Raw genomic sequence first — 26,243 nt, 5'->3', positions numbered from 1 at the left:
CCTGTCCCCACCCCCACCGGGCCCAGGAGGGGGGGGTCCCGGGGGCCAGGGCCTGACACAGACTTATTGGATTTCACGGTGTTTTGCTGAGAAAATAATTAAATTATCATATTTATGATGAAGCTGCCATGGCCTCTGCCAACCACTCGGAACAGAAGGGTCAGGACTTGGGGGAGGAGAGGAAGGGACCCAGCCCCTGGCTCTGTGGCCCACCCGTCTCCCAGCCCTGCCCTCAGGGGTTTGACCCCAGCCCAGAGGAGGCATCTGCAGACCCCTTTGGACCCCATACAGAGGTGATGGAAGGTGTGGGCTGGAGGCAGAGACTGGAGGGACCAGGAACGGGAAGCAGGAGGAGGGCTGCGTCCAGGCAGGTTGTAGGTCAGGCACGCACACGCGCTCTGACACAGCCTGCAGGGCCTCCGGGGGCTGGGTGGTCACACCTAGCCCAATCCCCAGGCCACCCTCAGCCCAGCTCCTGAGAAAGTGCATCTTCCTAACTGCCCAGCTCTGAAGCTCTGAAATCCTGGGCTCTGTCCCAGACCCTGGTGCTGATAACCAGGCCCCGGCACCCTGCTGCCTGCCCCCCGCTGCCTGCTGTCGGGACCCCCTCCTCCCTCCCACCCACCCACGCCCTGCCCCCCCCCCCCGTTCTCTTCGGGTAATTAGATTCCTCTCAATTAGCAGATTACCATCATTACCCACTCATCTGGCAACTAAGCTCCATACCCACAGCTGGGGAAAGGGGGGCACCAGGAGGGGCACACGGGGGTCGTGGGCAAACACGAGAGATGGCCGGGTATCTCTGGGGCTTCAGGAATGTGGAAGGAAGACTGAGACCCCCAGAGGGCAGAGCCAGGGTGGGGGGAGGTGGCCAAGGCCCCTCCCCTCCCAGAACGGAGTAGCTCCCACTGTGCTTCTGGAGAGAAAGGCACCAGCTCAGGCCCACCCTGCCTGCCAGGGACTAGGAGGCAGATAGCAGGCCTCGGGCGGGAGAGAAACCCCGACCCCGTCCAAAGCCAGGCTGGGAGCAGGTGGAGCTGGCAAGAAAGTGGGCGGGCTGGGGCTCAGCAGCGCCCGGGGAGAGCGGCTCCAGGGGATCCAGGCTCCGGCCCAGCGCTCCCAGCCTGCACCCCGCTGCCCAACCGAAACCCTCCCCCCTTCCCTTCGGAGTCCTTCCACTCTGGAGCCTGAGCCAGGCCCAGTGAAGAGGAACAGGGAGGCGGCGTCGGGGTAGGGGTGAAGGCGGGGGCCAGCCGGCTGGGAACCTTGAGGGCCTTCCTCCCGAGCTGCGCAAGAGGCTAAGGCAGGGCGAGGGGGAGATTTACCAGGGCTCCAGATTCATTATTCATGAGCCCGAAGCAACGACTCCAATTTAAATGCTAATGTCGGGGGGGACTGAGTCGGCCGCCCCGCTTCCACTCTCACCCCCAGCCCAGGCACAAGCGGAGTCCTTACTGGCTCCAAGGTTCACCCGGGTTTATTAGGGGGTGGAGAGGGAGGCCACCAGTCCCCCGGCCACCCACGTTGCTCCCCACGTGCACGTGCGCGGGAAGAGCCTGGCTGGCTTCCTCCGGTCCCTCCTGGACAGAGGCTGGCCACGCAGGCAGGAGCCTCAGGGGGAGCGGATCAGAGTTGGGGGAACTTCAGGCAGCCCCCCTCAGAGGATGATCTGGTTGGTGAAGCTGCGGCTCAGCTCCTTGTGTGGCAGAACAATCGAGTTCAGTATGAGCACCTCGGCAGGGATCCGGACACGACAGCCTGCAGTGTGGACAAGGGCATCAGGAGGAGGCCGTGGGGAGGGGAGGCGAGGGGCAAAGAGCTGGGGGCCACCGCCATCCGGGAGGAATCCCTCCCTGCCCATCTGTGCCCTGGCCTCATGCCCCCTGTGACTCACACAGCACCTGGCATAGAGCAGACACTGGGTAAATGTTTGCTAAAGGAATAAACACACACGCGCGCGCGCACACACACACACACACGCTCCCACAGGGCATGGCCATCACACACACACACACGTGCGCACACACACACGTGCGCTCCCACAGGGCATGGCCATCTCCTGTGGAGGTTTCTCACAGCCTAGGGGCCTGGGAAACATACCTAGGATGGTGATGGCAGGGAGCAGCTTCCCATCCTTGAATAGGCTCTCACTGTCCATGTGGGCTCGGGGGTCGTTGGGATTGGGGTCATTGGGGGTACCCTCCACGCGGGCCCAGCGCCCCACGGTGCTCCCCCAGCCCACGATGCTGTGCAGAACACACGTGTGCTCCTGCCAAACAGGACGATGTGAGGTGAGGGGGTGAGAAGGGGCCAGACACAGAGCCCACGGGGCTCACCCCTCCCCTCGGCCTCTTGGGGCGCCACGGCTGCTGTGTGTGCCTGGGTGCCTACCTGCAGTGTGGCTCCATGGAGGACAATGCTCTCTCGGAGCCGCACACCCTCACCTATGGTCACCCCCTCCCCGATGGAGACGTTGGGGCCCAGCTGTGGAGAAGAGCACAACCATAGCCTTGGAGGGCCCCAAATCCAATCCCCTCATAAAACAGATAAGGCTTGAGGCCATAGGACAGGCTGCGACAAAGAGGAGAGACCACCACTCCGAGCACGGGGAGGTATCTGTACTGCCCCACCCATGCTTCCCCTGGGCTGGGCCACCACTTACCACAGCAGATGGGGCCACCTTGGCTGTTGGGTGGATGTAAACATTTCCTAGAAGCAGAAGAGAGGACCTAGGGGCAAATACCCCAAACCACATCTGGTTCAGGGAGGGCAGGGATTGAGACTTCACCTCTGGATCTAAGGTCAGGAGTCACAGCTCAGAGGGGAGAGGGGGCTGGGCTGGGGGGCAAAGGTTAGGAATTGGGGCCTGATGGGTACCTCGAATCCGTGGACCCCCTGGGGCGTGCTTGGCCAGGCGTTCTGGGTGAGTGAGCTGGTACTGGCTCAGATAGAGGCGGGAGGCATAGAGGGCTGAGCTGGGGGCCAGAAAGTGGCGCAAGGGCTCAGGGGCCAGCAGGGCCTGTGCCCGCCACCCCAAAGTCTCAACCCCCAGGTGACCCAACCATCCCATCAGAGGCCCCTCCCATACCCTGCAGACTTGATCTGACTCCAGATACCATCAGTGAGGTGCACATAGATCTGGCCCTGCCCGGCCAGGGCGGAGAACACATCCTGCTCCAGGCGGATGGTACCTGCCCCAGGCCACAAGCCTGACGAGTCCTCCCTGGCACAGAGGAAGGGATGCTGACATCAGTTCCCCAGCTGAGCCCAACCAGGGGCCAACAGTCTCTTGGGGATAGGAATGAGAGTGACCGCCACCTCTCTAGGTCTGGTCAGATCTGCTCCAAAAGGATGCTCACACCCCAGGAAGCTCTCCCATCACCCTCACACACGTCACCTCCTCTCCTCCCTGAGCGGTCTGTGTCCCCCGGCACAGACCTGCAGCTCATCCTGCCCCACCTCCAGATGGAGTTTTACCAGACCTGGCTTCTCCCCCTTTTCCCATTCTCCCCCACCCCATTCACTCCTCTGAACCCCGCCTCCGGTCACCCTCCCTCTCACTCACTGGATGGAATGAAACACAGACAGACTCACCCCAGAGGAAGGCAGCTGGTGGGGGCAGAGACAGTCACAGAGAGAGAGAGAAGAGAGAGAGAGAGAGAGATGGTGGAGATGCCAGCTCAGCAGAAACAGAGAGACCGGGGGAGATGGAGAGAGAAACGGAGAGATGGGTGGGAGGGAGAAGACGGTGATGAGTGAATGAGGCTTGAGATGGGGAGACGGGCAGGGGAGTAAGGGAGCAAAGGCAGGGGCAGGGCATCCACAGAAAGGAACAGGTTCCGGGCCTAGGAGGATGACCCTGGACTTTGGCTTGCGGCGAGCAGGGCTCTGGGGCACTCAGCCTGAGAGAGAGAGAGAGAGAGAGAGTGTGTGTGTGTGTGTGTGTCTGTGTGTGTGTGTGTGTGTGTGTCAAGCCTCTGTGCACCCAACTGTGTGTGTTGCCGTCTGTTCTAAAAGGCGTCTCTGGGACACTCAGGGCTTGAGACAAATGGACCAGAAGGGGAGTGGGCAGGCAGTGACAGAAGAGGAACTGGGATGGATAAGGAAGAGGGACAGAATGAGGTTAGGAAGGGAGGGACTGGGAGGCTCAGCTGGAGAGGACAAGTAGACATGAGAAGCGGAAGGAAGGTGAGCGGGTGGAGATGGAGCTTGCAGAGGCTTGGGGGGGGTGGTCTGTGACCGGGGGCACTTGGGGGTCTCAGGGCCATGGGGCCTGCCTCACAGTTGTCCATCCTGCTGATTACGCTGGAAGACATCCCGAAGGGGCTTCAGGGCTTCCGGGGAAAAGAGATAGATGCCACAGTTGATGATGTCACTGACAAAAGTGCTGGGTTTCTCCACGTAGTGCAGGACCTGAGGACACGGTAGGCTGGGGTCAGTGGAGGAGAGGCCACTGCCACAACCCCTAAGACCCTCTGACCTCCAGGCCCTCCCTGCTGCCGGACTGGTCTTCCTAAAATGCAGACTGTGACTTGCCACTGGCCTCCACCTTCAAGATAAGTCTGAACTACAGGCCTTTCTCCTCCCCACCTCCCACAGCTTCCAGAACACAACGCCATGCTATTGCACGCCTGCGCTGGGAATGTCCCTTCCCATCTCTTCATCTGGAAAACGCAGCTTTCAAAACCCAGCTGGCATTGTCACTTCCTCTATGAGTCCACTCTGCCCCAGAGTTGGCTTCTCAGGTCTGGGCACCCCTGGCCTCTGGCCACACCTCACCGGTAGCACTTGTATCATTTGCGATGGTTGGGTTTTGACTGTCTCTCCCACTAGTCCAAGGGTTCCTGAGAAGCAGGGATTGTCGTTCGGCTGTGTTTCCCTCACCCCTAGCTAGTAGTGCCTAGCACGGAACTTCAAAAAAAAAAAAATTCATGTGTGTATGTGTGTGTTTACATGTATTTTTAATACTAAAGCTTGGACAAATAAAAGGGGTGCATGAAAGTCAGTCAGGCTCAGGGGCAGGGAGCTTCACACAAGGACAGAGACCCTCTGCCTTGCTGATTATGCTCCTCCCTCCATAATTCTGGAGGAATGCTGTTTCCTGCCTCCTGGCCTTTGCACATGCTGGTCCTTCTACCTGCAATGCCTTCCTGTCTCCGTCATCTAAACAAATCTAAAACTCAGCTCAGACCTTGCCTTCTCCAGGGAGCCCTCCCCTCTCCCACCCAGACAAGGCTGAGTTGGGCCTCCTTTTGCACTCTCATAGCACCCTGATCATTCATCTACTGTTACCCCTTCACTCTCAACGATCTCTCTAGAAGGGATATAGGATGAACAACTGAGGGTATGCCCCACCTGCTTGACAAGACTGGGGCCCATCCCAAAGCATTCCAGCATTCTCTAGAGGCGGAGTGGGAATGATGATACACACAGCAAGCGCCCAGCCAGCCCCCTCTCTGCTCTCACCTCATGCGTCTGTGGATTCTCTACGATGCAGCCGTAGTTGAGGGATTGTGTCCTGTTAGCCTGAAAGACGGACACACCGAGACACTGACCTGCCAGCTCCATGGCAGCAAGGTCTGTTTTCTCTTTCTTTCTTTCCCTCTCCTATAGCACCTGGCACGCATCTCTGCTGCTGTGGACAGGGCTTCAGCAAGGGTGAGAAGTGACAGCTGCCGCCACTCCTCGCCCGCTCCCCACTGCTGAGCAGCCAAAGGGCTTGGGGTCTCCACCACCACCTCCACCACTGCTGGGGTTTCAGGAACATCTCCCTCCTGATGCCTGATCCCACCGCCTGGGCTGCCCCTGCCTCCCTGACACCCTGCATTCCAGAAACCTTTCTGGATCACCCCCTCTGCACCCTCCAGCCCCCCTGGCCCCCTCACCGTGGTGCCAAGGAGCAAGAAAGGGTGAGGCTGGTGTCTGTGGACATCCAACATAGTGGTCAAGGGGAAGTCGGAGCAGACGTCAGCGTTGAGCACGAAAAAGGCTTCGGGGCCTCCAGCCAGAATTTGGTCCCGGAAATGGTAGAGACCACCCCCTGTGCCCAGGGGGGCAAATTCTTGCAGGTACCTGTCCCCAGGGACCCCAGGGCCAGCTCAGTGAGATCAGAAGAGACAGATACCAGGAGCCTGGGCACCTGACTCCTCCTGCTCCCAGGGTTATACCTGCCCGAGGCCCACAGAGAAGGCAATATACTCAGGGATTCAAAGACGCCCAAATAGGAATCCTCCTAGCGTGTGAGGGTGAAGTCTGGCTAATGCTGACTCACCCCACTCCCGAGAACCAGAGGCTTAAGGCACTGACCCCCCAGCCCCATACAGCATGTGTGCACAAACACCTGATTGGAAGATTAAACTCCTGCTGGGCAGCTTCTAGGAACCGGGTAAGGGGCTCATCAGGTTGGTAGAAGCCAATGAGCAGAATCTCCTGCATCTCAGGGACCTGGGGACAAGGGAAGAGGTTGGAAGAAAAAAATATCTGATAGGAGGGAGAAATCCCTGGTACTGGCTCATAAGACTGGAGAGACCAGTTTCATTCTCAGCTATGGGGCCCCTGGGCACTCATTTTCCCACTCTGGCCCGTTTTCTCCTCTGGACAATGAGGAAGTTGGAGGAAGTCTTTTAACCCTTTATTATTCTATTATCCCCTGCCCCCTCACATCTGAATTGGGGCTCACCCTAGGGAAGATTTTGCCTACCAAGCTGCGTTAAAGAATAACCCATAATTTTTCCCCCATATTTATTATGTGTCAATCTGAGCTTGAGATGAGGATATCATTTATCAGGTGCCTACACTGTACAAGGCACTTTACAAACATCATTGCAAGCTTCGCCACCCCACAAAGCAGGTCTAATCACCTCCGTTTTACAAATAAGGAAACTAAGGCTCAGAAAGGATGGGAAATTTGCTCAAGTCCTTACAGGAGGCAGAGACTGGGTTCAAATAAAACTATGCCTGCCTCAATACCAAAAGCAATAAAGAAATTAGCTCCACAGTGAGCAAAGGTATGAGTTCTGTGCTTTGCTATCATTAAGGTTCCCCCTGCTGCAGTGGTAAATTGTCTCTAAGAGTCTTGCCTGATCCTCACATTCCATGCTTTAAAAACAGGAGTGGGGCTTCCCTGGTGGCGCAGTGGTTGAGAGTCTGCCTGCTGATGCAGGGGACACGGGTTCGTGCCCCGGTCCGGGAGGATCCTACATGCTGCGGAGCAGCTGGGCCCGTGAGCAATGGCCGCTGAGCCTGCGCGTCCAGAGCCTGTGCTCCGCAACGGGAGAGGCCACAGCAATGAGAGGCCCGCGTACCGCAAAAAAAAAAAAAAAAAAAAAAAAAAAAAAAAAAAAAAATTAAAAAAAATAAAATAGGAGTGCAATCTGAGCCCGAGGCCAGAGGAGACACTAGGTTAGAGGAAGACAGCAGAGCAGCTGTACCGCACAACTCCAGGGGGCGACATTCACATTTTCACTTGTAAATGGTGGTTCCTGTGGGAAGGTCATGGTTGGAAAAGGGGGAAATACAGCAAGAAGGAGATGAGCAGGAAGTGAAGTGGGAGAGGGGAGCCTATGGGGTTACCTGGGCACAAGCCTCAATGTGGTGCTGGATCATAGGGACCCCCGCCACAGGAAACAGTGGTTTGGGCACCTCAAATGACAAAGGCCTGAAGCGAGTCCCTGGGAGAGGAGAAAGAAGCACATTTCAGCTTCCTGCCTCCCTCTGTCCCCACCCCACCAGCCACTCCAGCCCAACCTCCTCCCCCAATTCCCCTGGCTCCTCACCCTTTTGAGGGCCTCCAATCAGGATCACAGCTTTGAGCATGATGGCGACTGCTACCTAAACCTCAAATCCCAACAGAGAAGTCAGGCTCAGATCTCACACCCCAACACAGGAACTTGACTCATACCCCAACCAAGCCCCCAAACCCCAAATAGCAACTTAGTCCCCTCGGAGGATGTAAATCCGAAGTTCCATATAGACCTGCCCCGTACACAACACCTCACAAATCCCACACAACTCAAATCCCAGCCCAGCCTCCAGGCAGCCTTCAAACCCCACAGGGATTTCACCCAAATTCTGAAATTCACACCCCACAATTTGACCCCTAACAGACTTCCCTCTAGCCACAAATTCAGCAAACTCAGAAACTCAGCAACAGAAGCCCTTCTCAGACCCCAAACCTCAAAAAACCGAAACCCCAAACCCACCGATTCCCAATTGTTGCATCCTCACTCGAGATGTTAAGCCCTGAACCCCAATAGTGAACTCTGAATACTGAACCCCAGACCCTGAGTGAGCCCCAAATATTTAACTACAATCCTAAGAATGAATCCCAAGTACTGAACTAATACTGATCCGCATCTGATGCATCCCAAATCCTAGCAAAAAAAAACTATATACGCTGAACCTGAATCCTAAAACCAATCTCTAGGTGATGGACCCTGACTCAAAAGACAGATTCCTTTAGCATCCCAAACACCGAACCTACCAATCCCTGAGTACCGATACTGACGACAAGTACTGAATCTCTGGATTCGGAGAACTGATTGCTGCCCCTCTGAACACCACAACTGACTCTAATAAACCCTAGCCTCGCGCAGCCTGGGGTTGGGGAACCAACACAAGAGCGTTAGTGCGGACAGCCAGCCGAGGCCTCCGAGCCTCTCTCGGTCTACCGTCCGTCCTCTGCCCTCTTCCCCTTTCGCCGCCCCTCCACCGGCTCCCTTTACCACTAATTCCCTCTTGCCAGATCTGTCTCCCACTACCGCTTGCTCCTTCCGCGCACGTGTCTTCTCGCAAGTCGCGAGAACTCCTTCGCGGAGCCTGCCGGGAATTGTAGTTCTTACTACCTCCTTGCTTTCTAACCGAGGGAGGAGGTGGGATTTATGGGAAAGTACGGGGGCGTGGCCAAGGAATCTGGGGGCGGATATAAATAAGAGGGATGGTGCCTGAGAAGCAGAGGTTGGAATCTAAGATTAGGACCTAGGCTGTGTAGGAAAGGGCCCAGGGGTACCAGCCAAAGCCTAGAGCCGGGTCACAGGGAAGAGCGAGGCTAGAGACCTGAGGGGGGTGTGGCCAGCCTTGAAGTGGGAGGGCCCAGAGTGCAAACCCCCAGGAGGGGGTGGGGCTTGAGGTATACAAAAGAAGGGAAGGCGGAGTCGTAGACTCCTCTGCCAGTCAGTCTGGGAAGCGAAGGAACTTCTGACCGTGAGAGAAGTTCTATCTCAGATCTACTGTCTGCAGAATGAAGCACTGGACTAGACACTCCCTCCCCAAACATTCTGACCCCAACATTCTGTGACCTTGGGGTGTAGGTCTGGGAATAAAGCGTGGGCGCAAATGCAATGGAAATGGCCTCTCAAAAGAACCGAATAGACGCGGAGGGTCAGCGAGAGCAGCTTTATTAAGCAAGATGAAGGAGGGTTGTCTGTCCCACCCACCCGGGGCTCCAGCCAGGGTGAAGGGTCCGAGGGTCCCTTTCAGGCCACGTCCACGCGAGCGAAGCTCTGGTCCATGCCCAGGCTGTTCTCCACGTACACCTCGTACTTGCCGCTGTCCTCAGGCGTGGCCCGGCGGATAGTCAGCGTCGTGGTGGTACTGCCGATCTCGAAGAACACTCTAGGTGGGAAGAAGGGGAGGGCAGGGCCTGCGGTCAGTTTACGCGCGCCCTGGACGGGCTAATTATCCAGCTCTGTTCTACGCCTCCCAAATTCCCCGCCCCCATCCCACTCCCTCCAGTTTCTGGGCCCCGCCCGCCCAAGCTCCTGCTCCAGGTGCGGTCCTTGCTGCAAGTCCCGCCCCCCCCCCCCAGACCTGTCGTCTTCATCGATGTCCTCCCCGTCCTTGGTCCAGCCCACGTCGGGCGCAGGCTCGCCCATGATCTCTGCAGTCAGCGTTACCGTGGTGCCTTTGCGCGCCTTAGTGTTATCCGGTCCCTTCTGAATCTTCGCCGGTACTAGAGGAAGGGAAAGGGCCACCCAGTGAGGAACCTTAGAGGTGAGGCGGGCAGGGGCATCACCTCCCCAGCTAATACCCGGCTCTAAATAGGAGATGGATTTAAGCTCGCTGTGTGACATTGAGCAAGTCTTTAGCCTCTCTGGGGCATCATCTCCTCAACTGTCAAACGGGACTAATCCTGCCCTTCGCAGAGGTGAAGGGAGGATCCAAAGAGATTCTAGAGGTGAAGGTCCGGGAATGTTCACACATCTGGCGGCGCCTTGGAAATTGCCCTGGGCTGAGAGCCAGAAGACCAGGGCTCTAACCCTGGCTCTGCTTCTGGCTCGCTGTGACCTTGAGGCCCTGGAAGCGAGTGACTGAAGCCCATAGCGGACTTCTTAGGCTGTATGGGACAGAATTCTGGGGTAGAAAAGGACTAGGCGCGGCCGGCACTGCGCCCTGTTCTGCGCCTTAGGCTATGCCGGGGCTGGGCCACATCTCCATCCGGACTCGGCAAGGCTCAGAGGTAAACGCGGCTGGAGCCGGCTGCGGCCGCCCGCTGTGTGGTGCTGCTCTAGACGGTGGCACCGCACCCAGGGCGCGCGTACCTTCCACGAAGATGCGTGCCGAGTCGGAGCACTGGCCGAAGGGGTTGGTTACGTTGATGCTGTACTGGCCCAGGTCGGCCAGCTCGCCGTCGCGCACCACCAGTGCGACGACGTCAGGGTCCTCGAAGACGTAGCGATACTTGGGCCCGTCGCGCAGCTCCTTGCCGTCCTTGCTCCAGCGGATGAATGGGTCCGGGAAAGCCGAAATGCGGCAAGTCAGCTTAGCCGCGCTGCCCTCAATCAGCACCACATCCTTCAGCGGCTCCAGCACTCGCGGCGGCCCCTTCTCGCGCAGCTCCTTCCGGGACCTACCCGCGGCCCAGGTCAGGGCCCAGAGCTCCCATGACACGGCCCTGGCCGGCCTGCAGCCCTGTCCATCCGTACACCGTCCTCTGCCCACCCCCTCAGCCCACTAGACCCTTAAACATTGGGGGTGGGTAGGGAAGGTGATGGCTACTGAATTGTTACCCTAATAAAATTGTCTACTCTGTGTCAGCCACCCTTCCAACCTCAGTAACTGCTCTCCCCTAAGTCCAGTGACCCTAGTGGTCCATGACACTGTGCTCAGCCCCCCATCCATCCCCCAAATGCAGTCATGAGCATTCTGCAGCTCCCGCTCCCTTCCTCCAGAGGTTCTCCAGGGCTCCCCCTCACCTGTGGCCCCGGTAAGAGGCCTGGATGCGAATGGCCGCTCTCTGGACCTGGGGGTCCTTGATATCCAGGGTACATCCTGGAGGCAGGGCTGCAGCCACTGGTTTTTTGGCAGGAGCTGCTTTGGACATCTGGGGAACAGAAAACAAGGGGGTCTAGGCTGACACAGAGACTCCAAACTTCAGCCCTTTCCCTTCGGATTCAGAACATCTCCCGACACGGGAGTGTCTAGGGCTGACCTGAGGATCTGAACTCACCATGAGGGGTCGACTTCAAGACTCGGGTCCACTGGCTGTGTAGCAGGAGACACGGAGCCCTTCCAGATGGCACAGCAAGGGCGCGGGCAGGTGCTCAGCCCCAGGCCCAGGTTTTATACATCGCTCCTCTCCTTGCCTTGTTTGGCATGGTGGCCCCAAGCCCCTGGGGACCCCCGCCCCCGCCCCCTGACCCAAACAGCCTCCTTATTTAGCCTGGGGATGCCTGGGATGCTAACTCAGCCACTGGGGCAACCCCGGGGGGAAACCCGAGCGGCTCTGGGGTGCGTCACACGTCAGCGCCCTGACAGCTGGGCAGCTGGATGTGGCCCCATGCCCTCCCAGAGCAGGAGGTAGCCATCCCACTCCCAGGAGGACCAGACAAGGCCTCAGGTTGACAAGAGACTCAGCTCCTTGCTGGGGTAGTTTATACTCAGGTCAGTCCCCGGACAGTGGGACAACGTGTCCTTCCTGGACACAGTCAGTGAAGGGGTGCGAGTGTTTGTGGAGGTGCCCTTGACTGAAGCCAGAATAGCGATGGACTTCACTGTCCATCTAGCCAATTATGAGAGGGCCACGTGGCAGTCAGAACCAATCCGGAAGCGCCTTACTCCCCCCACCCCAGGAGTCTAAGGTTGTCATTTCCACACTTGTGCCTCCTGGTGGTAAACTGAGATAAACCTAGAGGGGAACTTAAAGATTTTTGAGAACAGCATCCTCTCTTGCCACCCCATTCCCACTCACTCCCCTCCATGTGACATGGTCGGGTCCGGCTGGGCTACACTGTCCCTGGAGATTGGCACTAATACTGACTCTAAAACTCTAGGTCTGCCCAAGCCAAGCTCCCTCTCTGGGCATCAGCTGGTGCATAGGGGCATCACAGCACCTGGGATGAAGGGGTTAATCCCTCTGAGACTTGCCTGGAGTCCAGTCTGCCCAGGCCAGGGCACCAGGTAAGCCTTGCTTCTATCCATTGTAACTGCCTGCCCAGGTGCGGAGCGCTGTCACCTTTTGATCAGAGCAATTTTGACATGGCTCTGCTGACATAAATTACCTTTGCTCCTCCGAGTTTGGAACAAGCAGTTCACATGCCATTTCCAATGGAGATGAGAAGGAAGCTCAAGATCAGAGGGGGGACGGGAGAAGAATTTTACCATTTATCAAGATATGAGTTCAGGCACCTGATTTTTATATGAAAACACTTGTAGTGTGTAGGGGATTAGAGATTCTCACAGGCAAACTGTATATCTTCATCGCTAAAATGGCAGGTGGGAAAGGTGTCCCTCTGGCCCCTTCCAGCTGGCTTTAATATCCTCTTATTTTATGATGATGGGGCTTGCCTCTTCCCTGGGGTCCTAGGAAGCCAGAGAGACTGGGGTAGGCTGGGCAAAGGGTTGTTTGGGCTGCATCCAAGGGGCCCTCAGCCTCAATCAGCAGCAAACCAGCACCAGCCCCCTCTGCTCATGGTGAAAGCCTTTATTCCTTTTACATTGTCAAGAGCAGAGTTGCAGTGGGTGGAGGGGTGGGCGGAAAAGTCCCTCAGGACACAAGAACTGGCTCCCCCTCCCCCCACCTCAGGGCAGGGCAGCTCAGTTATAGGATCCAGTGACCCTTCTGTGGTACCGCATGGGGCACTTAAGAGTCAAGGCCCCTTAGCCCCCAGTGGACCCCTGGCTTGCCATGGGACTAAGAAGGTCCAGACTGAGTGTCCCTGGGCCCTGGGAAAATGCTCGTCTACAGCCCCATCACAGCAGACAGGCCAACCAGCGCACAGCTTGTACCCCATGTGTCCTGATTGGTGCTCCAACACTGAGAGCGTGGGCACGTGGGCCTGTCCTGGTTTCCTCTATAGCTCTTCACACCTCCTGCTCTGACCAATCATCATGATGAAACCCCCTCTGCCCCAGGGGTCGGGACCAGAGCTGCCCTGTCTCCTGGGCAGAGTGCAGAAGGCTGAGCCGGCATTGGGGTGTGGGCTGGTCTATTCCAGAGCCCAGCACCCTCCCAGTTGTGAGGATGGAACATGTGAGAAGAGGTGGGGGCCACCAGTCTGGTCAGAGGGCGGTGGTGGGGATTCAGTGGTCCTGCCAGGATTCCAGAAACTTCAGACGGAGAAACAGACCTACATCTTTCCTCCCTCTAGGAATAAGGGAGAGGTGAGGGGCCAGGAGGGTCAAGGGGTGGGGTAGGAAGGTCCCAAGGTGCTAGCTAGTCTACCTTGGCTCTCACTGGCCCGGAGAAGGCTGGAATGCCCCTGTCCCAGTACCCCCAGCATCGTGCACCTCCTGTACCCCTAGCCATCCCTCCCCATAGACCACACACATAGGTCCTGCTGCTTGCCATTTTTATTTTCCTTGTGACAGACAGACAGACAGACAGCTGCACAGACAGCTGAATGGCTTGGGGGATGGTCAGGACAACATAGGCGGTAGGGACTGGATGGCAGAGAGACTTCATAAAAGTCAATAAATAAATAAATATTACTGGGCAGAAGGGCGAAGGCCACGGAGAGGTGATGAGAACGTCCTCGGGCCAGCACAGTGCCCAGAGCTGCATCCACTGGGATAGGAGGAGAGCGCTGGCTCAAGAGACCACTACCTGCAGCCTTCAGCCCTCCGTGCTTCTCCTGCTGGGGATGCTGGCAACTGGCCACCCCAGCCCCACCTGAGTCATCTCTCCTCTCCCTCCCCCACCTCACTGCCCTCTCTCACATACTGGCTCTGGCTTCCTGGCACTGTCTACATGTCCTGTCCCTGCTTCACTGACACTCCCGGCCCATGGCCTGTAGACAGCCCGGTCTCCCCCCTTTTCCTCCTCCTCAGCCACTCCCAACCCTCCTGGGTTGGTTCTCCCCCAGATGCACTGTCTCTCTCCCCCAGATGCACTGTCTCTCCCCCCCAGAACCTTCCAAGCGTCTCCCCTTCCTGATTCCTCATCTTCTTTTCCTCGTCACTTGCCCATTTCCTTCTTGCCCCTCTTCCTGTTCCTGACCCCACCCAGCCTGGACAACGGGTCTCCCACTCTGGCTCTGGCCGGGTGGCATTGGCCAAAGCCCGGGGTCTCTGACCCCGCAGGTCCATGAGGTAATAGCCCGGCTGGATGTTGCTGCTGCTGGTGTCCAAAGCCCCGGGCCCACCCGGCTCAGCGTGGGCCCTGGAATGTCCAGGGGGCGTCAGCAGGAACCCCGAGGCCGGGCTGTGGTCCGAGCCACTAGGGGCTGCCTGGGTAGGAGCGGAGCAGCACCTTGTGACGGGTGGCAGCCTCGGCCCGGCGGCGCTGCTGCTCGCCCAGGAACTCCTTGAGCCGGTTGGTGGTGAAGGTGAGCGTCTGGCGGCGCAGCTTCATCAGGTAGGCGTCCTGCAGCCATGGGTGGGCTAGGCAGTCCTGCAGGGAGGGCCGGCTCCTGCCAGGGGAAGCCAGGGACAGTGAGCCTGCAGGCACGGCTCCCAGAGCAGGGAGGGGGCCCCACCCTCCCAGAGGGCTTTGCCTCTAGTGAGTGAGCTTGGACAACTCCGGGACTCAGTTTCCCAGTCTCTGAAATGGGGACAGTGATTCTGCCTACGTCATAGGGCTGTTATGGGCTTTAAATGGTGGTAGTGCAGCCACTGAGGAGGAGTAGGAGTAGGAAAAGTAGTAGTAGTAGCGGCAGCAGTGTACTACTGGGGCGGGGGAGGAGTTGGGGGCTTGGGCATGGGCTGGGCCAGGGCAGTCTGAGGCCAGAGGCGGGTAATGCTGGGAGGTTGGCAGGTGTGGAACCCACTCACCAGGGATGTACTGAGAGGACCTTTCGCAAGAAAAGGGTGGCGCTCTGGGACGTGTTGGGGTACAGCTGGAAGGCATCAAAGCGGCCCCCCACAATGCGAGCCTCCGTTTCCTGGGGGTCTGGCTGATAGAACGGGGAGCGTCCACTGAGCCTGTGGAGGAGACAGTTCAGTTGACAGATGCAGACTGAGGGTCAACTCACAGGTCCAGGGGGACGTCAGTGTGGAGGTTCTTAGGGGCACAGCGCTCGGGGACAAGGCTACCCGCACCTGGGTACTCGTGTGTGTGTGCGTGTGTGTGTGCGTGTGCGTGCACGAGTGTGCCCACGCATGTGTGGCTGGGGAGGCGAGGGGGGGGAGGGTACAGGCAGAGGGTGGGTCCTGGGGGCACTCACATGATGTAAGTGAGCACACCCGCTCCCCAGATGTCCGTGGCAGAGCCGATGGGGTCTCCCTTTACCATCTCAGGAGCTGACAGGAGACAAGAGGCCAAGTTGAACCAGCTTCCTGGTGGCAAGGGACCAGGGAGAGGCAGAGGAGGCCCCTGGGGGCTTGAGGAGCAGGACAGCGCCCAGGTCACCAGACCATGGGTACAACCAGAGCAGCAGGCCCTGGACGCCAGCAGGCAGAGCGACCCCCAGGGGCGATGTGGGGCACCTGAGGAATCAGCCCAGGCACTGAATGGTGGGCGGTCCCCAGAACTGCAGAGGAGCTAAGAACCAGGGTCACGAGCTCTCCTGGATCAGCTCCGAAGGTGGGCGCCCATTCACAAAGGGTGTGGCCCACACCAAGATGAGGCACCTTTGAAATCAGCCTGGCTGGCTCTAACCCCAGCCTGCCCCTTCTAGCGACAGGACCCCGGGCAATGCACAAAACCTGTCTGGCTCTCCATCTTCTCATCTGTTAAGTGTGGCTTGCAGAATTACTCTAAGGAATGGAGATGACGAACAGAAGGTATTTAGCAGGTAGCTAAATGGTAGCTGGTTTCCCTTTTTTACATAAATTAATAATTGATTCTCCTGTCTTTCTAGCTTTATCAAGTCCTGGCGCTACCGTCTGTAACTGTCTGATATTGAACAAATACTTCACGGCGCCTGTTTCCTCATCTGCAAAATAGGGGTAATATTATGCCAATCTCCAGGGCTATTACAAACAGAAACTGAAAAAAATCCATGCAAAGGACTTAATTCATTGCTTGCACACAGTAAGCACTCAATAAATGGCACACACGTGAGTGAAGTGGGGTGAGCCCCGGCTGCTGCCCCTTTGGCAGTACCCCACCTCCCCCCGAGCTAGCATGATGCCCTCACCCATGAACTCCAGCGTGCCCGTGCGGTGGCCAAGGGGCCGCAGAGCCTGGGGGTTGTAGGGCTGGGCGCTGCCGAAGTCCACGATCTTAAGGGCGTTGTCAGGGCCCAGGAGCAGGTTGTCTGGCTTGATGTCCAGATGCAGCACGTGGCGGCCATGGAGATAGTCCAGGCCTTGTAGCAGCTGCACCATGTAGGTGGCCACGTCGTCCTCTGAATACCGGAACCTAGAGGGATGGCGGGGGTGGGTCAGGTGATATCCCAGCTCAGCTCTCCCCATCCTTGCTTCCTGCTCCTCCAGAATGTCCAGCTACCTGTCACTGAGCCCACAGAGGAGTTCCCGGTTGCCGCAGCTCTCAGCGATGAGCACGAGGTAACGTGGGGTGATGTAGGCCTCGTGCAGGGACATGAGCCGCTCGTGGTGCAGCGTCCGCAGCACTTCGTACTCCTGCAGGACCCGCCGCTTGCCCTCGGCCACATAGGGCACGATCTTGGCCACGAACATTCGCCCGGTGGCATTCTCCCGGCAGGCGCGCACTACACCAAAGCGGCCCCTGCGTGTTGGGGGGGAGATATCGTAGGCTCAGAGGAGAGAGGGGAACACTTGCATTCTGTGGGCTAAGCAGGGAGCAGTAGCGACTTCTGGGGGCAAGAATGCTGTGGTTCCCAGGGTGGGCTCTGGAGTCCAATCCCAGGAACCTGGGTTTGAGCCCCAGCTCTGCCACTAACTGGCTCAGTACCTCAGGCAAATCCCATAACCTCTGCAACCTCAGTGTTCCCATCTGTGGAATGGAATAATGCAGTGTGTCCCTCTCCGTTGTGAATATTAAATGAGATCATATGGCCAAAGCGCCTAGCATGGGGCCTGGCACAGAGAAAATCTGAACTGAATCATGCTAAGGACCCAGATCTCATCCCCTCGCCCGGCTCCCTGCCCCCTCCCCAGGCCCCAGCAGGCTGGTCTTTTCTCCAAATCCCTGTGCTGCCGAAGTTCCACGCACTCCCCGCCTCTGTCCTCCTTCCCTTCCCCAGCCCTGGCCCTGCTTGCCTGGCCTTCTCCTCCAGGAAGGTGTAGGGTTTCTGAGGGGGGCCCTTTCGAAGAGTGGTGCCCTCTGGCCCGGGAGCACTGGGGGGACCACCCCCAGGGGAGCCGACCACGTCCTTGGCCAGGCTGAGGCTCTGCACAGTCACCTTGGTGGGCTCAGGAGGGGGCTCGGGGGCTGGGGGCTCGGGGGCTGGGGGTGCAGACACAAAGGAGGTCACCATATACAGGGGAGTTGAGGAAGATGCTGTTTTCACCCCTTGAGAGGTGGAAGCTGTGGTCGGGGTCCCAGTGTCGGGGACGGAAGACTTGGGCTCACTCGGGGAGACCTGGGCACCGGGTGGGGTAGCTTCGACTTGCTGGGCAGCCTGCAGGCCCCTGTGCTTTCGTGGGGGGGTTTGGGGTGGTGGACCCACAGCCTTGAGTGAGGACAAGGCCTGGCTGGGGGGTGCTGGCGAAGATGAGGGGCTGAGAAGGGCTGACTGGGGGCCCGGGGCAGCAGGAGCTGGGGAGGGGCTCGGTGAAGGGGCCAGTGAGGTAGGAGAGTCAGGAGGCGGGGCCCTGGCTGGCCCTGAGGTAACAGGGGCGTCTCTGTGAGCAGCAGATGGCAGAGCTGAGGTGTCTAAGTGGACACAGAGAAAATCATCACCGTGGCAGCCCAAGGAGGGGGTGGACCCTGGACTCAGGGTCCCCTGCCCTCTCTGGACATCCCCCCACCCGGTCCCACTGACCTCGCGTGCCCCTGACGAGGACCTTGTCAGAAGGGCCGCTGAAAGGCCCCTGCCCAGCACGGTTGGCACAGGCCACACGGAACCTCACAGTCACGCCAACTGGCAGGTGGGTCACGTTGTAGTAACAGTCAGGGATGCCCGAGCTCACGGGGTGCCAGGAAGACTCACCTACAGGCGGCATGGGGGAGGGGCTGAGGCCACAGAAGGGGTGGCCCAAGCTCCCGGTGTGCCATCTGTGAGGGGCCTGGGGACCTGTGCCCGGGGAAGGCACCTGTCTCCCCAGCTTCTCTGCCTCCCACCCGCCCTCCCCGCCCCACCCACCGGCCCGCCGGTCCCTCACCGTCTACCCGCCGCTCCAGCGTGTACGTGCAAGGTGCCCTGCTGTCTCCGGGCTTCCAGAGCACCAGCGCCGTGTCCTGGTAGGTCTGGGGCACCTCGGGAGGAGCTAGCTTCCCTGGGATGCCTGGCAAGAGAAAGGGAGCCACAGTGAGCTGCTGCGCCTTAGCTTAGGGCCCATCCCCCATCACATCCCCACTGGTCCCCGCCCCGGGCTCACGGGCCACAGCCACGGTACAGGAGCTGGTGATGCTGCCCAGGACGTTGGTGGCTGAGCACTCGTAGAGGCCGGCGTGCCGCTTGCCTGCCCGGGGGATGCTCAGCAGCTGCCGGCCGTCTTTGCAGGACACGATGACCACTGAGGGCTCTGACCGCAGGGACTGCTTGTCTGGGGGCAAAGGAGGAGCAGGAGGGGCTGCTGAGTGAAGCTCCCTCTGGGCACCCCTGGTTGCCACCTCCCACGGAACTTCCCCTGGCCTCGGGGCCACTTGCCTACCCCTCTCTGAAGGGGAGAAGTGGTCTCCTCACCTTTCATCCAGGAGATGTGGGGTGCAGGGCAGGCCGCTGGCAGGCACAGCAGGGTGGTTGCCTCTCCCTCCAGCAGCACCTGGTCCTTGAGTTTGATGTGGAAGACCGGGGGGAAGTCTGGAGGGAGAGCGAAGACAGCCATGGGTCCGCGGGGCCCCTGGCTCACTCGCTGCTGGCCGACGAGAGGATGCATGTGAGAGCTGGCGCTGCCTTCTGGGAGCAGACTGAAAGGCCATCTCTTCCCAGTCAGAGGTGGGAAGTAGAAGGACTTGCCTTTGAGAACCTCCTTTGGGGCAAGCATCAGTTTCCCAGGCACTTACTGTGTGTAGAATTATCTTTTACTGACTATGGAAGATGCTTGGTAGCTGCTACCTCGTATGTTTGTAAGTCACTTTGAGCAGGTCCTGGCACTAAATAAGTGCTCTGTAAGCACTTATTAGATAAAACAAAAATTGAAAAACTACAATGGTTAAGCTCCTGCAATACCTATTACTTCTGGGTCACTGTAGGGCAAGTGACAGGAGCTGCTGACTTGAGCTGAGACTCCCAGGAGTGAACAACTGTTCAGTCAAAATGTGCAATCGCAAAAGACCTGAAGTCAAGGCAAACCCGGGGCAGACCCCGAAAGTGTGTGTCAGTCCCCCCCATCCCTCATGCCCCCTGGGGTCTGGGGAGCCTGTCCCAGACCTTCTATGCACTCCCTCAGGTCAGCTAAGTGGTGAGAGCTTCTGAAGGGGAAAGAGACAATATGTGCATGACCTTGGACCATGTCTGTAAATTGAGGAAAACAATAACACCCAGCTCAGAGGACTGCTATGAGAATTCAAAGAGGCATGTAAAGCGCTAAGCAGATGTCTAACATACAATAAATGCTCAAAGATGTTAGCTTCTATTGTTGTTGTGATTATTATCTTGTTAATATGCCCAGTAGAGAAGCCAGGCACAGACCCCCATGGGAAGAGACTGTTTCAGCAAAGCTGGCTTCACAGCTGGCTGGTGAATGGGCCCACGGCAGGGCTGCGGATGGCCAATGTCTTTGCTCCAGATCTTCACCGGACTGTGGCTCCTCAGGACCATGAGGATTTGCACTCCTGTTCCCTGGGAATGTCCTTTTAGAAAAATCCCATTCTGGTCCAGGGATGGCGGGGTGGGGTGGGGGTGGCGGTGGATTTCTTTCATGTGGGCAGAAAGAGCTGAGAGGTAGATACCCCTGGGAGCCCCAGCTGCTGTCTGTCTGCGGAATCAGGAGGGAGTAGGGTACAGATAAACTGGGCCGAAGAGGATCTGCAGAAGTGGATGATCAGGACAGCAGCGGCCCCCTTTCCCACTGTACCCCAGTGTTCCCCAAGGAGGGGTCCCATACTGAGGCTCCAATAACATAAAGTGAATATAGTTTCGTCAGTGGGCTGCCTTCAGACGAAGTGAGGGTACTGGCTGGGGGGAGACAGAGGGAACCGAGGAGGAGAGGTGAAAGGTGAGCCTGACCTAGCTCTGCCACCCCCACCCCCATCTCCCCGGGGGCCAGCCCTAGTTGGTCAAGTGGACATGGGGCCTTGCTCCTGCGGGGCGGGGAGGGTGGGGAAGAGGATGAAGTAAGGGGACACGGCCTCGCCTCCGCAAGAAATCAGCTGCACAAGCAAAACGGAGGTGGGAGGGAGGCCCCAGGTGGGAAGGGATCAGCTGTTCCCAGGCCTCAGTGCTGGCTTCCCTCTCTCTCCCCCCTCCTTCTCCACCACTGCCCCCACCAGCTGGCCTCCCTCCTTCCTGTTCCCTCACTAGAGCCTCACCGTCTACTGCCTCGAGTGAGATGCCCTGGCTCCCCTGGCCAAGGCGAGACACGGTTACGTGTCCAGTAGCAAGCCTGGCTGAGGCGCATCTGGGACAGTTCTGAGGAGTTTTATCGGAAACTGGAGAAGAACAGATGGTGACTGAAAAAGGTCCTGCACGCAGCCCGGTTTGGTGGGCCTGCTGCTTTCTGCAGGCTGGTCTGGAAACCCTGGCCTCCTGAACCCTTGCTTGTCGTCCTCGAGTAACACCCCCCCTTTCAGGTAGAGGACTGAGGTGACCCAGGTGGAGAATACCTCCCTCCCTGTAGCCCCAGGACAAGTGGCAAGAGAAACGGACCAGGACATATCCCAGGTGTCCCTTCCCCCAGCAAAGAGCCCTGGAGGCTGCTTATCTGTGCAAAGTGCCTTCTGTAGGGGCAGAGGGGACAGGGAGGGGCGATCGGGTGTTTGGGGCTACAGAGAAATGGAAGTTTGGAGGCACAGTCCAGACTGCGGGCCTCTAGGCTGGGAGAGAAATGGTGTCTTCGGGAGCATGTTCATGCTTACACACATCTGCTGGGGGGCTGAAACGCAGGGAGCCCTATCCCGAGCTCCATCAGTACCACACCCAGTGACAGAGACCTTCTGGGAAGGAGGCTTGGTCGAAGAAAGGCATTATTAGTATGATGTCGTGAAGCGACTTGTGGGCTCTGACTGCAGAAGGTCATACAGTCCAGCCCTCTGGCTGCTCCACTTACTACCAGCTCTGTGACTTGGACAAGCTACTTAGCACGGTTAAGCCTCTGTTCCCTCACCTGTAAGACAGGGAGATGACAAGAATAGTTCCTAAGCAATGTGGGAGGGTTGAGTGAGGCAATGCTTGTGAAGTGCTTAATAGGACGCTTGGCATTGCTAATTAACGGCAGCTGCTGCTTTTATTGTTGTTGTCCGTTTCCTGATTCCAGGCTCCCTCCACCGCTGCCAGGGCTCCCCCAGCGTGGGCCATCTCCCCACCCGGCTGCGACCTTCCCGGCGGCTCAAAGGGAACTACTCGCCGAGCAGGCCTCTATTACCTGACTCGCTGCGCACATACTGGTGACCCAAATTGTCCCGGACGCTGCCAGAGAGGTTTGGCTGTGACAACCCCTTGTCCTTCCGCAGCCGAGAGAGGCCCCAGCGCAGGCGGCTTCGGCTTTCTGCAGGAGCTGCTAAGAACCAGGCCCATAAGCACTCGCCCAGCCGGTACGAGAGAATAGAGAACTTCTGGCCCCGACCCCAGCCTGTTCCCACACCAGCCTCTGCCCCTCGGCCTCGCGTCAGCCCAGCCCTGCCAGTTCCATCCTCAGGGCCTCCAGAAACGCCTGAGGCTCTTTGCGGTGGGTGTCCCTGGCCCTCTCCTCCTCCCAGAGCGTCCCTCCAGCACACCTGTCATCCCAGCACCACAACCGCACTCCAGACACACTCGTTCACACATTCGCCCTCCACTGTCCCCCTGGGCCCCTCCTCACCCGAGGAGCCCGACGTGGCGCTGGCCTCGGAGCCCAGGGACTCCGCGGAAGGCGTGGTGGCGCCGGCCTGGGCGGCCAGCTGGTTGTGCGCGAGGCCCAGGCGCCGCAGACTCTCGCCCTCGGACGTGGCCCTGCGCAGCCGGCTGAAGAGCGGCGTGCCACGGACCGACGCGCCCCCGGAGTCCTCGCTGCTGCCGCTGCGCTGCAAGCGGCTCGACAGCCGCTCCAGCGTGGAGCTGAGCCTCCTGCGCATCGCCGGTACCGGGGAGCCCCGCGCCGAGCTGCCGCCCTCTGAGCTCTCCCCATCCCCACCGCGGGCCTCCCAGGCCGGGTGGCGCTGCGCGGGTGGGGTCCGCCGCAGGCGCTGGGACAGCGACAGCGAGAGGCGGCGGACGAGGCCCGGCTCCCCGACCGCCCTGAGGTCCTGCACGGAGCGGGAGCGCTCGGGCCGTCGCACCAGCTCCAGCGGCGTTCCCGCCGGGCTGGGCCGGTACATGCCGTCCTCCTCCTCCGCGCCGCGGAAGAGGCCGCGCTCCTCGGAGCGCGAGCGGCTCAGCAGCCGCAGCCCCCGCGACAGGGGCGACTCACGGCTGCGCTTGAACTTGGCTTCGAACACGGCCTCCGACTCCAGGTTCTCGATGCTGCTGCTGAGACTGCTCCCTGGCCTGCGGGGCACCGTAGGGACCCGGGCTTTCTCGGCTAGCCCTGGCGGAGCCCCAGCCGAAGGCAGGCGCTTCTCGGAGGCTCCCGGAGGTGGGGAGGCCACCCTGGCGAACACAGCCGCGTGGGGCTTGGGCTCCGACAGCGATGCGACAGGGCCCAGCGGGGGGCCTTGCGCGTGGCCTGACAGCTGGAGCGACTGCATGATCTGGGCATAGGGTGTGAGGGGGGGCGCTAGGGTTTGCGGAGCTAGGGGGGGCTGTGTAGGCTTGGGGGCTGGTTCTGGCGTGGACTCTGGGGCCTTCTCTCGGGCAGGCTGGGGTGCCGAGGGCTGTGCAGCATCGCTGGGTGTGGCGACAGGAGGTTCTGAAGCCTTAGGGACACTGGGCTTGGGGGCGCTGGGCCGCACAGGGCTAGGTAGCTGGGCCTCACTGAGGGCGGACAAGGAGGGAGACTCCTGCAGCCTGCGGGCCCCGAACCGGGCCACGGGGATCTCGAGGGGCGCCCCAGCTCGGCGGTGCCGGCCTCCGGGCTCCGCCTCAGCCTGCGAGAAGCTGCTGCTCTTCTGCAGGCCCCGGGTCTCGGGTGGGTGCTGGTGGTGGGGTGCTGCCTCGCTGGAGGCTGCCCGAGCCAGCCGGGGGTCCCGGGCACGGCCCCCCAGGCTCTCCAGCAGGGGGCCCCTTAGGCCGCTGACCTTGCCATCCTCAGGGCCACCCCGCAGCAGCCGCTGGCGCAGGGCCTGCAGCCTCTGGGCATACTCGCCCTCACCCAGGCCTCCTCGGGTCAGGCGGGTGGCCCCCGGGCTGGGGCTTCGACGCTGCGGCAGCTCTACAGACGCTGCCTTGTGCAGGCCCCGGCCCGGCTCCCTCGGCCCGGCCCGGGGCAGGGCACTCTCAGCCGAGCTGCCCCTCCGGAGCTCTCCCCGCCGGGGGCTGGGCTCCTGGCCTGGGGAGGGGAGGACCTGAGGGCTGGGGGCCTCCTGGTCCTGAGAAGGAGCCTTTCCTTGACCCTGCCAGTCCATGGGGGTGGCGGCCCCAGCCTCTGGGGCGCCCAGGGCCTCATCCTCAGTGGGAATGTCAGTGAGGGACACCCGGGAGCCCGAGAACTCAGGCTGCAGTGGCCGGGGCACTGAGGGCAGCTCCTCCAGCTCTTCCTCTTCAGAATCGGAGGAGGACGACAGCCCTCCGCTAGGGGGTGGTCTTCTGGGTACGGCCACCCACACCCGCTCCGGGGGTGCCCGCAGCAGCTCAGGGATGGGGCGCAGCACCAGGTGGCACTTGTAGCTGATCTGGGAGCGCTGGAGACAGGGTACTAGAGTCAGACCTGAGGGACCCGTGGGGCCAAACTGACCCACTCAGGCCCACCTCATCCCCGGGGGAGAAGGCCTACGGCAGGCGGAAGTGGGAGCTGAGAGAATTAAAAGGTAGATGAAGACAGATGAGCAGAAGTGAGGGCACCTGATAGAAAAAGCAGGGTTAGAGAGAGAAGGCTGTAGAATGAGAAGATGAAGCCACAGAGCAGGGCCCAGCCAAACTCACCTGCCATCTCCGCCGGGAGAGGAAGAGCTTTAAGTGATCCGTGCTCACCTCTGCGCCCCTTGCCTGTGCCTGTCAAACAAGAAAGAGGGCCTGAGAGAAAGTCCTCTGTCAACCCTAACCTTCCAGGTTTGGCAATGGAGAGACAACGTCCACAGGAGGGGACCGTAGACAGAGCAGCGTCGAGTCTGGGCTCCTGGGGCTCCCTTTCCCAGGGGATCTGTCACAATAACTCCCACGGTCAAGGTTCCCACGTGTGGACAAACTGCCTGAACCTAAGCGGAGAGGCAGGAAATCGGTGGCTCCTAGGCTTCAGAGCTTACACCAGGGCTCAAGGCCCCGCCCTGGTGCACTGGCTGCCCTGTGAGGCCTGTGCTCAGGCCCCCAGCCTGAAGCCTGCTCCCCAGCTCACCATCTGTCTCCATGTAGAGACAGTGCCCCAGACATCCATCTGGAGCCTTGCGGGGCCAGACCTCAGATGCTACCCTCAGCCACCTTTTCAGAGCTCATTTCTGATCTGAGGGACCAGGCTCGTACTCCAAGGACAGATACCAGAGTGACCTCAGCCTTCTGTTGACCCAGTACAATGCTCCCTGGACGGTTTGTTCATTCGCTCTTCCTGGGTCATTTGCTGAACCCCTCCCTCTTCCTGGCGCTGTGCCCTGCAGTGCTGGAGTTTGAAGATGAGTGAGAACTCTGCCATAGGGAGTTCAAAACCAAGAGGACAAGACAGCCAGGCCACCCACCAAGCACAGTGTGTGGGACCAGGGCAGGACGGAGGCGAGCCACAGGAGTGAGGAGGACTGGGGCTGGTCTCGAGAGCCGGGGAGAACGCTGATGTGCATCCCTAGGATGAGGGGTGGGGTCCAGACCTGTGCCTTGGAGTCCATGATACCCCAAGCTGAGCCTCAGTTTCCTTATCCGCAAAAGGCGTGTGACAATACCTTCCTCTGTAGAGCTACTGTCAGGCTGACAGATCATATGTAAGTAAAATGCATATCATGGTTACTGTACACACTAGGGACTCGATAAAATGGAGCCGTTCATAACGTTCGCTCCTTCCACCTCTTCTATCACCATTTTGCAAGACAAGACTCACTTTAAACCAAGGATGTTCTAGGGTCTCCTCTGCGGTAGGCCTCCTGCAAAGGAAAGAGGATTAAGAAGGGATTGATCATTCATTCATTCATCCAGTTAAGTGTTTGGGAAAACGGGGCCTCTCAGGAGTCGGGGGATTGACTGTCTGCGGGCGGAGGCTTGGGCAGGAGTAGGGGCGGCGTGAGGGGCCTCTGCATGGGGGAGGCTCCTCGGGCCTCGTACTCACAGCCGGTCCCGCACCAGTACTTTGATGAGGAAGCCCCGGGCCTCCCTGCTCAGGCTTAGGAACGTGGTCTCCTCGAAGGCCACGTTGTAGTTTCGGATGTTCATCAAGGTTGTCTGATCGTTCTCCCCGACAAACGGAGAGATTCCCGTCAGGCTGCAGGGGTGGAGACGGCTGGAGTGAGAGGGGGGCCCTGGGGCTGAGATGAGACAAAGTGGGGTGCCAGTGGGAGCACAGGGCCGGGTGAATCTGGGCAGAATCTTGCAGATTTTTGCCTGTCCTGCCCCTATTCGATCCCCCGAATG

General features: G+C 59.3%; 3 protein-coding genes across 31 annotated transcripts in view; all 3 read right to left on the bottom strand.

Moving 5' to 3' along the window:
- Positions 1-1,459: 1,459 nt before the first annotated feature.
- GMPPA (GDP-mannose pyrophosphorylase A) lies at positions 1,460-8,809 on the bottom strand. Of its 16 annotated transcripts, none has more exons than XM_067026961.1 (13): positions 8,724-8,809; positions 7,776-7,836; positions 7,573-7,670; positions 6,341-6,444; positions 5,886-6,072; positions 5,467-5,526; positions 4,283-4,413; positions 3,089-3,223; positions 2,878-2,975; positions 2,663-2,709; positions 2,392-2,484; positions 2,101-2,269; positions 1,460-1,758 (listed from the first exon to the last, which is right to left on the bottom strand). In XM_067026961.1, exons 2-13 carry the CDS (start codon positions 7,813-7,815, stop codon positions 1,658-1,660), a joined length of 1,263 nt encoding a protein of 420 aa, XP_066883062.1. In that variant the 5' UTR covers positions 7,816-7,836; positions 8,724-8,809; the 3' UTR covers positions 1,460-1,657. The 16 variants fall into 16 exon arrangements, with proteins under 16 accessions (XP_066883062.1, XP_066883065.1, XP_058911182.1 ...); XM_067026964.1 differs by having other exon boundaries at positions 7,776-7,830; positions 8,724-8,806; XM_059055199.2 differs by having other exon boundaries at positions 8,483-8,791.
- A 570-nt stretch (positions 8,810-9,379) lies between these two features.
- Positions 9,380-11,320, bottom strand: SPEGNB (SPEG neighbor). The gene is made up of 4 exons (XM_059055211.2): positions 11,193-11,320; positions 10,539-10,846; positions 9,808-9,949; positions 9,380-9,612 (listed from the first exon to the last, which is right to left on the bottom strand). Exons 1-4 carry the CDS (start codon positions 11,318-11,320, stop codon positions 9,474-9,476), a joined length of 717 nt encoding a protein of 238 aa, XP_058911194.2. The 3' UTR covers positions 9,380-9,473.
- A 2,450-nt stretch (positions 11,321-13,770) lies between these two features.
- SPEG (striated muscle enriched protein kinase) overlaps positions 13,771-26,243 on the bottom strand; it is a 56,295-nt gene continuing 43,822 nt past the window's right edge. For 12 of the 14 annotated variants that reach the window (XM_067026943.1, XM_067026940.1, XM_067026941.1 and 9 more), the window contains 15 exons: positions 25,942-26,094; positions 25,717-25,759; positions 24,621-24,689; positions 22,423-24,379; positions 21,988-22,122; positions 19,149-19,265; positions 18,841-19,008; positions 18,625-18,747; positions 18,285-18,452; positions 17,560-18,175; positions 16,826-17,065; positions 16,515-16,738; positions 15,600-15,675; positions 15,208-15,357; positions 13,771-14,846 (listed from right to left, as the gene is read on the bottom strand). In XM_067026943.1, coding sequence (XP_066883044.1) covers positions 14,654-14,846; positions 15,208-15,357; positions 15,600-15,675; positions 16,515-16,738; positions 16,826-17,065; positions 17,560-18,175; positions 18,285-18,452; positions 18,625-18,747; positions 18,841-19,008; positions 19,149-19,265; positions 21,988-22,122; positions 22,423-24,379; positions 24,621-24,689; positions 25,717-25,759; positions 25,942-26,094 — 4,432 coding nt within the window. In that variant the 3' untranslated portion in view covers positions 13,771-14,653. The remainder of the gene's footprint in view (positions 14,847-15,207; positions 15,358-15,599; positions 15,676-16,514; positions 16,739-16,825; positions 17,066-17,559; positions 18,176-18,284; positions 18,453-18,624; positions 18,748-18,840; positions 19,009-19,148; positions 19,266-21,987; positions 22,123-22,422; positions 24,380-24,620; positions 24,690-25,716; positions 25,760-25,941; positions 26,095-26,243) is intronic. The other 2 variants (XM_059055158.2, XM_059055159.2) reach the window with 1 other exon arrangement.

Source organism: Kogia breviceps, chromosome 2 (genome assembly GCF_026419965.1).
Source record: "Kogia breviceps isolate mKogBre1 chromosome 2, mKogBre1 haplotype 1, whole genome shotgun sequence".
Taxonomy (NCBI): domain Eukaryota; kingdom Metazoa; phylum Chordata; class Mammalia; order Artiodactyla; family Physeteridae; genus Kogia; species Kogia breviceps.
This window is presented reverse-complemented; position numbering and strand designations above follow the sequence as displayed.

Coding starts and splice junctions, on each gene's coding strand:
- GMPPA (XM_067026961.1), bottom strand. CDS start 7,815: ATGCTCAAAGCTGTGATCCTGATTGGAGGCCCTCAAAAGG. Junction 6,445..7,572: donor ACATTGAGGCTTGTGCCCAG/GTAACCCCATAG, acceptor CCTTGTCCCCAG/GTCCCTGAGATGCAGGAGAT. Junction 5,527..5,885: donor TCTTGCTCCTTGGCACCACG/GTGAGGGGGCCA, acceptor TCCGTCTTTCAG/GCTAACAGGACACAATCCCT.
- SPEGNB (XM_059055211.2), bottom strand. CDS start 11,320: ATGTCCAAAGCAGCTCCTGCCAAAAAACCAGTGGCTGCAGCCCTGCCT. Junction 10,847..11,192: donor GCCTCTTACCGGGGCCACAG/GTGAGGGGGAGC, acceptor GGCCGCGGGTAG/GTCCCGGAAGGAGCTGCGCG. Junction 9,950..10,538: donor GGCACGCATCTTCGTGGAAG/GTACGCGCGCCC, acceptor CCCTTCCTCTAG/TACCGGCGAAGATTCAGAAG.